Source organism: Trichosurus vulpecula, chromosome 3 (genome assembly GCF_011100635.1).
Source record: "Trichosurus vulpecula isolate mTriVul1 chromosome 3, mTriVul1.pri, whole genome shotgun sequence".
Lineage (NCBI taxonomy): Eukaryota > Metazoa > Chordata > Mammalia > Diprotodontia > Phalangeridae > Trichosurus > Trichosurus vulpecula.
Window position 1 is genome coordinate 280,419,016 of NC_050575.1, and position 9,397 is coordinate 280,428,412.

The window sequence follows — 9,397 nt, forward strand, 5'->3', positions numbered from 1 at the left end:
GGGCTACTCAGGGTGGGATTGCGGCCTGTGTCCCGGTTCCCTCCCGCTGCAAGGCGCTGCTCCTTGGAGACAAAGTCAGACAAACCGGGCCGATTTCTTTCTTTCTTTTTTTAAACACAGCATTTTTATTAAAATTCTTATAAAAAATCGAAAATCTCCCAGCTCTCCTTTCGGAGTCGTACACAACCACTGAACTGGATATTCCCGTGAACAGGGCCCCGAGAACTATGAGGAGGGTTTGGGGGGCATGTCTTCTACATTTTCTTTTTCTTTTTTCATATTTAGGCATATTTGCATCCAGGCAAAAAGAAAAAGACTAAAGAAAAGAAGGTAGGGATGGGGAAAGGAAGGAAAAGAGAAAGATCGCCCTGAAGGTTACTTTTGGCAACATTCACCACCGATATTTACAAAAACCCAAACCCAAACAAAAAGCAAACAAACAAATAGAAAACTGGGAGGGAAGGGAAGGGGAGGAAGAACCTGCTACCAGTTGTCAGAATGTGTACATGGCCATAAATATTTAAAGTTTTCTTATAAAAAGGAGAAATAAAATTCTCTATTTTAAGCGTTCTCCACTTGCTTTAGAAGAAGACGACTGACAACATGTCTACGGCACACAAACATACTTTACAAAAAAAACACAAGAGCAGAGGGGTTTTATTTTGTGTGGAGGGAGATTTATCTAGGTTTGTTTTTCAGACGACGACGACGACGACGGTGACGGTTTCTCTCCCCTCCCTTTCCCCAGGGGAGTGGCAAGTGAGCAAGACTGCGCAAAATTTTGTAAACACGGCGCCCAGATCTCCAAAACCCCTCTCTCCAAAATTAAAAAAAAAAGAAAGAGAGGGAACACAGTCCTTGGATTTCCCCACCCCAAGGAGCTCAAAACACTTCCCTCCCTTAAAAAAAAAGCCAAGAGCAAATTTCATAATAATAATTAGAATAATAATAATAGCGTCCTCCAGTGGAGTGGGATTTGTTTTGGAGCCTTGAGTCTCTCTCTCTCTCTCTAGGGCTAGGGCGTCTGTCTCACCAAGTCCACTGCTGAGCTTGCACCAAATGGTGCGCTGTCGGGTACTGGGGGGTGCTGGCGGAGCTGTACTGGGCGTTATATTGCATATGCTGTAGTGACTGGGCGCTGTAGGCGGAGAAGGGGATGCCGGCCTGGAAGGTGGCTGCGGCCAAGTCCTGAGCTTTGAGCGTGTGGCAGGGTTTGCCGTCCCTGACTAAGACGGGTACGGCCACCCGGCGTGGGGAGGGCAGGGGGGTCACCTCCATACCTTTTTCGGCCCGCGCCCGTTTCATCTTGTAGCGATGGTTCTGGAACCAAATCTTCACCTGCGTAGGAGTCAGGCGGATGAGGCTGGCCAGGTGCTCGCGCTCTGGGGCCGACAGGTAGCGCTGCTGCCGAAAGCGCCGCTCCAACTCGTAGGTCTGTGCCTTGGAGAAGAGCACCCTCCTCTTCCGCTTTTTGCCCGCTTCCCCCCCGCCGCCCGGGGTCTCCTTGTCGTTGTCCGGCGACTCGTCGGCCGAGGGCTCCGGGGATTTAGCGCTGGAGTCCTGCGGAGGCGCCCCAGCCGCCAGCCCGTGCACTGCAGAGGGAGGGTATGGGGCGGGGGGGGGGGTAGGAAAAGTGGGATGTAAGGGAAGGTTGAGGGTGGGTGAGGGTGGTGTGGGCGAGGACGGCAGGAAAAGAGAGAAGCTCGTGAGGGGGGGGGGCAGGCCGGCGGCCTGGGCCCTCTGCCCTCCTGGGTAGCAGAGGATTGCTTATCCTCAAACCCGCCCCCCTATATCCCAATCTCCTCATCCCTTTCGGCTTCCAGGGGAAGGATTTAGGCCTATCTTCTCCCTACTCTGACTTCCCTTTTCTAACCACCATCCTCGTTTGAACCTGTCAAGGAAGATCTCTGTAGTTGGGGACATTTGGAAAGGAACCCGTTTGCCTTCCTGGCGAACTCCAGCCCTGCCTAAGAGGTTGCCAGAGCCGTCGGGTGTGCTCCCAGTTTCTCCAGGTGGGGAGGGAGGCCTAGGGAAGCGGTGGGGATAAAGGGGGAGCCTCATTTTCCCAGTGGTTATGAAAATGACCATGGGGATGTCTTCTGCTCTTGGGGGGGGGTGCGAAGAGAAGGAAAAGGTGCCAAAGGATGGAGATCTCGGACACCCTTAAGTGATTTTCTCTCTGAAGGGACGTGGGCTGATTTTTAAAAGAAGAAATTCACAATCCAGTCATTGATTAGCTGTGCCTTTTAAAGACATTTTTTGTGTTTTTTGTTTTTGTTTTTCTGGACTGTCTCTAAACCAACCGATACCCGCTCGGCACAAAGCGGCCTCTGTGTCTGAACAACGGGAGGGCTATTTATAGCACCCCCAGAAGTCCATCTGCATCTTAGGCTCCTTCAGAGATCAATATTACACACACAGGCTCGAACACAGGAGTGTGTATATGCCTAGTGATCTTTTGCCTCAGTAATGACCTGGTATTCACAATTTGTTATCGTCCCCCAAACCCGAATTGTAAAAAATACCACTCCTTGGAAGGGCATTTCAACTTCTTTTCCTCCTTTCCCTTTCAGTTCAGCAGAATAAGAAAAAATCCGAGGCATAGGTCCCCAGCTCTCCCACTCCCCTTTCCTGAGACACGGAGAGTTTTAAAACAAAGGTAAGAGTTAATAGAGTTCCCCCACAAATCAATACTTTGGGGCCTGGCCTAGGTTGGGGTTGGGGTGGCTAGGTTAAGTAGCTTCTCCTTCCACTGTCCAACCACATTTGGTCTAAGGGGGAAAGAAGGGGGAGGGAGGTGTAGGATTGTTAGGGTGCAGTTTCTTTACTCACAGGAATATTGGATGCTCTCGGTACTGGCCAGCCAACGGGTATAGGGGTTGTCGCTGTTGTCGTAGAAAGGATTTTTCAGGGGCAAGGTCTGTACTGCTTCCAGGGCGCTCGGTCCCAGCACCCCGGTTCTCTTAGTGGGCTCCGATCCCTCGCTCTCTTCCTCTGCCCCCTCCGCCACCGATCCGTCCTCATCGTTGGTGTCAGGCAGGTCTAAGATATCCTTGACCGAAAAGCCCGTCTTTGTGTTGGTCAGCGACATGGTCTGGGCCCGGCAATTTATGCAGGAAAGTTGCAACACCAGTTTGTCAATCCACAGTTCTTCGGACACACACACACACACACACACTCACACACACACACACGCTCACACGGGAGGGGTGGGTGGGGGATGGGGGAGGGGAAAGGGGAGAAAGGGGGAGGGGTGTTGGATTTTATTAAAAAAAAATATAACTGTGAGGAAAGGGAGAAAAAAAATCACTATTTTCTTTGAAAGGACTCAAAAATTTGAGTAGTAGAAGAAGCCAGGAGTCCCGCGGGTTGCTGGTCTGAGTAACAGTTTGTAACTCCAGGAACGATGCCAAAGTGCGGTTACTTCGGGCTCCGGCTGCAGCACAGTGTGCGGTGTCTGGTGGCAAGAAAAAAATAAGCCATAGCTGGAGTGATCAGTCCATATAAGGCTGGTCTTCACACATGAACCTGCAGAGGAGAGAGAGAGAGAGAGAGAGAGAGAGAGAGAGAGGAGAGAGAGAGAGAGAGAGAGAGAGAGAGAGAGAGAGAGAGAGAGAGAGAGAGAGGAGAGAGACACAGAGAGAGATAGAGACACAGAGAGAGAGAGAGACACAGAGAGAGAGGAGAGATAGAGAGAGACATTAAAAACGCAAAAGGTTGGCCACGTGTGGGCGGGTCTTGGGAGTCAAGTGGATGAAGACAGTGTTTGCAGATGTGAAATTGTGGGTTTTGGGGAGATTCGAGCTCCCAGCCATTGGTCCCGTAGCACATGATGAGTGGTATAACGTGTCAATTAATTGCAAAGACGGGGAGGGCCTTTTTACACAGTATTTACATACAAAGAACTACCAAGTCGCTTGTTATTCCATACACTTGAAAGTGGCATTTTTAACAAACTGCTTCTAAAAAGGGAAAGGAAAAACAAGAAAAAGAAAAGGAAAAAAATCCAGTTTTACATTCACCACCCTCAACTCCTTCACCCTCCCCAGCAAAAAAGATCCGCCGTGTTTAGCTGAAGAGACTATAAGTCTTTGGAATAGAGGAGGGGGGTGAGTGCGGGGGGGGGGGTTGTGGAGAAGAAGAGGAAATCTCTTTTTCGAATTAATGGTGGTTACCTAAACAAGATGCTGTTCAGATGGCAAGAGACCAACTTATGTAAACCTTCTAGGTCAATATTTTGGTTGAGGCTTAAGGATGAGCACTAGAAATTAAACAGGCGAGTAATTGATTCTAGTTAGCTCCGAAATACCCCGGAATAGCAGAGCTGAGGACTCTTTCGCCCACCTCTATCCACAAGGCAGATTTCCTCCCCCCTCCCCATTGCCCTCCTTTTATTTGCTAAAGACTAATTTATTTCACTCATTCGCCTCTCAACTCCCCCCCCCCTTCTTTGACACAGACAAGGACAGGCGTTTCAGTTAAGCTTTTGACATCATGAGTTAAGGAGATGGGGGGTATGTGCAGAGCGAGGTCTGTTTTAACTCCAGGATTGGTTTGAACTCAAGACGTTCTCTCCCCCTCAATTCCCTTTCTGGCCTTGCTGGGATAACCACGTAAACTCCCAGGGTTTCCTCTCTTGGTGTGCTAGCAGGCCAGTCAAATAATCTGAACTGTGAGAGAGACTCGGAGACCGGGAAGTGAAGACTCCTGATACAGAGACAGCCCCACTGTCCTTTTTTTCTCCTGTATTACCCCCTATCCCCCGCCCCCATTTGGAACTCAGCATGTGGTGGAGCTAGAAGAGGAAAGGCGGGGGTTGGGGGTGGGGGGCTGAATGGCCCAGAATGTTTCAGGGAACTGAGGCTAGAAGAATGAGGGGCCGAGAGAGACAAAATTTCCCCCAGCAAAATTGCTTGGAGGGGTGGGGTGTGTGTGTGTGTGTGTGTGTGTGTGTGTGTGTGTGTGTGTGTGTTGGCCAATACTTTCAGTGTCTTCGTCTTCCATCTAACTCCGCCCCCAACTTTCTTCTTTTCCCTTCCCCGGCGACTTTGTTCGATCGGAGGGGTTAATGGTTTGGAGCCCTGAGTTAGGATTGTGTTAAATCTGCATTCTCTCCCTGACCCGGTAACTGAACTATTCCCCTTTAACAGCCCCCTCCCCTTTCCCTGGGCGGTAGAACCCGGCTCCTTGGGCGTTTTCTTTTCAAGTACACTAGTTTTTCTCCTAGGATGTGTTACCTAACTTTTCTTCACCACCTTGAAAAAGCGATGGGAGAGAAGTTTGACTTGGGGAAGGAAGAGAACGTTGACTTTGGGATAGGGGTCTAGGTTCGATTTGGCTTCGAGTTCCCCTCCCCCGCTTTTGTGGAGGGAATTGAGGTGTTGGGGGAGGGTCAAATCATGGGGAGCTCGGTGGAATGTGTCCGACTTCCACCCCTCTCGCCCCCCTCCCCCATAATCGGTTTTTATTTTGCTCCCCTGCAAAGCCTTGGAGTTCGACTGGCCCCCGGAGCAATTTATTACTGTTGATCGGTTTATTTCTGCATCCCTCTCTGCCTCCCATCTAGTATGTGACGTGGGTGACAATGTCTCCGGGCTGAGCGAGCCCTTCGGCGCATCCTGGGTGGTCGGACCGGGCAAACACAAATACAAACCGATTGCTAAGCTGCGGACAATGGGCGAAATGTAGACAAATGTCCTGCTCCTGTTGGAAGCTTTTGTCCGGGCTCGGTTTTTGCATTTATTTCAGTGGCGAAATAATGCATGATTGACGCCCTCTTTCAGCGTGTCCTAACTGTTTGGAATAAATCTAAGGTTGTTCCTAGTTGTCATGGCATTCAACTGCTCTCAATGGACTATCTCTTCATTCATTTCGGAATCTATCCACAATATTAAGGAAACCCCTTCATGTTGACGGTCCCCAATTCCTCTCTTTCTCTACCCAATACACTTTTCTTTCTTCTTTTTCTTTTTCTTTGCTGTACGATTAGAAAATGGATTGAATCGCGTCCCTGATACCCATTACTTTGCTCTCCCTCCACCCCCACATGTATCTCTCACTCACTTTCCCCCCTCTTTTCACGTGGAAGCTCTTTGGCCTCTAGGGCAGTGCGTCTAGGTTGGAGGTGCAGAAGAAAAACAGAGTAGAGTTCAGCAGGGTTTGGACCCAGGGGCCTAGAGGTTTCCTTTTCTATTGTTGTCTAGTTGTTAAATAAATCACTAAATACCTACTCCGTCTAGATAAAGGAAAATAAAGCGCTACTGCCTCGATTCCTCAATCTAGCAATCGAGGCTGGATCCTCCTTTTGTCCCTTCTCTACTCCCCATCCCCCTCCCCTGCCCTCGACCCATCTCTGGGAACAAGAGTGACTCGCGGAAGGGGCACTCTGAAACCTTTAGTTGTGCTGACTTGAAGGCAAGATAAACTCTCCGAAATCTGTCGGAAAACTTTTTCCTTAAGGTTGTAAGGATATGCCGCTGGAGTTGGGTAGACTTCTTTACTCTGGAGCGTTGGTCTGCTAGAGTTGGGAAAGTTTGGTTCTTTACCCCTCAGACAATCTTTTCATCTTTTATACCGCTGACACCACCCTAGAGACAGATTGACTCCAGTACCTAGGTTCTCGGAGGTAGGCCTCACACTATGTTAGTCTGAGACTGCTTAGATCCTTCAGGGAACTCCTGGCCATATTAACCCTCTGGGCAGGAAAAGTGGAAGGTGTGTGTGTGTGTGTGTGTGTGTGTGTGTGTGTATGTGTGTGTATGTGTGTGTGTGTGTTCTCCACGGGCAAGGTGCTAGTCTCCCAATCCTCCCACCCACCTCCTTCTCAGAATCTAGTCTGAGTTGGCCACCCCCTTTCATTCTTTCCCCTTCCCCTCTCCTCTAGGGAGTCTATAGGATGCACAAACCACCTGATAGGTAAATATTTTCCTGGGTTCTCAGAGCTAATCAACCAGGTGAAATAGGCCTCACAAAGGACTATTGAAAAAGCCACAGTCCAGCCCCCAGTCTCCTCTCTGCTGCTCACAAAGACATAGTAGGAATGTTACTCCCTTCCCGTTCTCACCAAACTCATCTCCTCATTCCAGGTCTACTCTGCACAACTCTTCAGGATCCCAGAGAACAACTTCCCTTACTACTTACTAGCTTTCGCATTCAATGCACCTGAAAATGCCTACCTAGCCAACAATCCATCTTTTTTTCTTTTGAGAAAAGGTCCCTGCCTCTCAACACACTCAAGTTAAATTAAAAAAAAGTTTTTTTTACTGGCTTCCCAAGGTCATTCTCAATCTGGGAATGAATGTAGGGTTACTCTTTCTCCTGCACTGTTTTGTCTCCTTGCTTCCTCCTCCACTCTTTAACCATTTCCTTCTTAGAAGTGGAAGAGATTTGATGATTCTCTCCTGGGATTTTTTTTTTAAAGCATATCTTCCTCACAGTCCAGTCAGTCGAACATGTGGCTCCCATACCAGAGCTTCCAAAGACCCAACATTTGCAAGTGAAAGGGGCTACCAAAAGCAACTGGGAGCACTGTAATTGAGGGGGAGAAACTGGGCTTGTTATAGGAAAATCATAAAAGAGAACTCCCCAAGGAGAGGTGTATAGGGTGGGGGAAGATACAGAGCTGCTGTGTTGGGATTTGGCTGGCCTAGTAGTAAGTCCTGCTATGGAAACTACCCTAGACTCCTTCCCCATCTTCAGGTGCAGAACTGAGAGGGTGGCCTAGGACCTGAAGCTGAGACCTTAGGGAGAGAAAGTGCAAAACGCCCATTTTATGCAGTTGCTGAAGCCCAGATTCAAATTAAACAGGTGATTAAGCACTATTGACTCACAGAGCGAAAGAGAGAGTGAGAATGAGAGTGAGACAGAGGGAGAGGGAGAGAGAGAGGAGAGAGAGAGGGAAGGGGAGAGAGAGAGAGAGAGAGAGAGAGAGAGAGAGAGAGAGAGAGAGAGAGACTGACTCTTTTCCAAGAGAGCAGCAGCCTTGTTTCTTCCATAGCCATTTCTACTGACTTTGGATTGCTCAGGCCAAAATAGCCAGGCTTGAAGCCCCCAGTAGAATCTGGAGCTGCAGAAATGTTCACTGATAACTCTTCAAGGTAGTGTGCACAACTTTCACCTTTCTTTTCAGCTTCATTTATATTTTCTCTCTTTCCTTTGGAGTTACATTTTTAAGGAATTATTTTTTTCTCCCTTTGCCAGATATATTCAATCTTCACCTAGAACCTGAGTCAGACTGCCTGAAGGGCAGGGGATCCTTAGAGATCATCTAATATTATATAGTGCTTTCATTTTACAGATGAGGTAATTGGGAGGCTGGGGCCCTTTCCATCTAGACCAAATCTTTGTTTTTCCTCTACTCAAACTTCTAATTTTTCCCCCCAATCTCACCAGAACTTTAATCTTTTACCATCCTCTCTTAGGAAAATACCAGAGCATGCCCTCTATTTAGAAAAAAAATTGGCCTCAGAGACCTCTGTCTGGGTCTCTTTTTTAAAGAGGGAGTGGGAATACTCCCAAATCAGGCTTTGCTCCAGTATTGAGAGTCAAAATAGAGTATGGAACTGAAGGAAAGTCTGACTGCATCCAGAGTTTTCAAAGTTGCTCTCCAGTGCCTGGCTTTCAGTGGTTTTCTTAATCCAGCACCCTTTGCTGTGATGCCCACAAAGAGTCACAAAGACCTTATGGTATCACCCAGGCAGATGGGACCTGCTCCTTCCTCTTCCACTCCTAATGCATCCTCCTCTTGGCATTCTCAATGTGGAGGACCCTAAGTGACTTAAGAATCAATTTTTCTCTGTTCTTCTTAAAACTCAACAGGAGGAAAAGGGGAAAAGGTCATGGTGGTGATGGTATGCTCAGGGGAGATGGGGAGAGAGAGAGAGAGAGAGAGAAAGATCACTGCTCACAAAATAGAAATGGATAGATTCTTTTCAGTGGGACTTGGGGTATGTCTGCCGCCTCCCCAATAAATCCCTTGTTGAAACATTGTTGTAATGGTCCTCAGGGATAACTGGAGGATTTAAGCTTCTGCACAGCAGGATAGAGGGAGGAGTTGGGGTGGGATGGGGTTATTTGAACAATTGAGCAAGAGGCCTAGAAGGAGAGGTGAATGTACACAGGATAAGTGGTTGCACTTCAGAACAAGTGGCCTCTAGTACTGTCTCAGTGTTTACCTGTTTACTTTTACAGGTAGCTCAAGCACAAACCATTGGCCTTTTCATTGCACTTTCTGGAATATGGGGACTCTCCAATACACCCCATCCTTCTGCATTCCCCATTTATATCCCTTCATCTCACTTCTAGCCCTTTTCCAGTCTTTACTCACCCTAAATCAAGCTACTTTGGGCTTTCTAAGTCTTCAAGTGATCATCTGGAGTCATCTGTCTTTAAGAAACAG

At 48.2% G+C, this 9,397-nt stretch overlaps 1 protein-coding gene across 1 annotated transcript; it reads right to left on the minus strand.

The window, feature by feature from the left end:
• Positions 1-1,029: 1,029 nt before the first annotated feature.
• On the minus strand, positions 1,030-3,091 carry NKX2-2 (NK2 homeobox 2). Its single transcript, XM_036752934.1, has 2 exons — positions 2,833-3,091; positions 1,030-1,592 (listed from the first exon to the last, which is right to left on the minus strand). Exons 1-2 carry the CDS (start codon positions 3,089-3,091, stop codon positions 1,030-1,032), a joined length of 822 nt encoding a protein of 273 aa, XP_036608829.1.
• Positions 3,092-9,397: the final 6,306 nt, after the last annotated feature.

Coding starts and splice junctions, on each gene's coding strand:
- NKX2-2 (XM_036752934.1), bottom strand. CDS start 3,091: ATGTCGCTGACCAACACAAAGACGGGCTTTTCGGTCAAGGATATCTTA. Junction 1,593..2,832: donor CGAGAGCATCCAATATTCCT/GTGAGTAAAGAA, acceptor CTCCCTCTGCAG/TGCACGGGCTGGCGGCTGGG.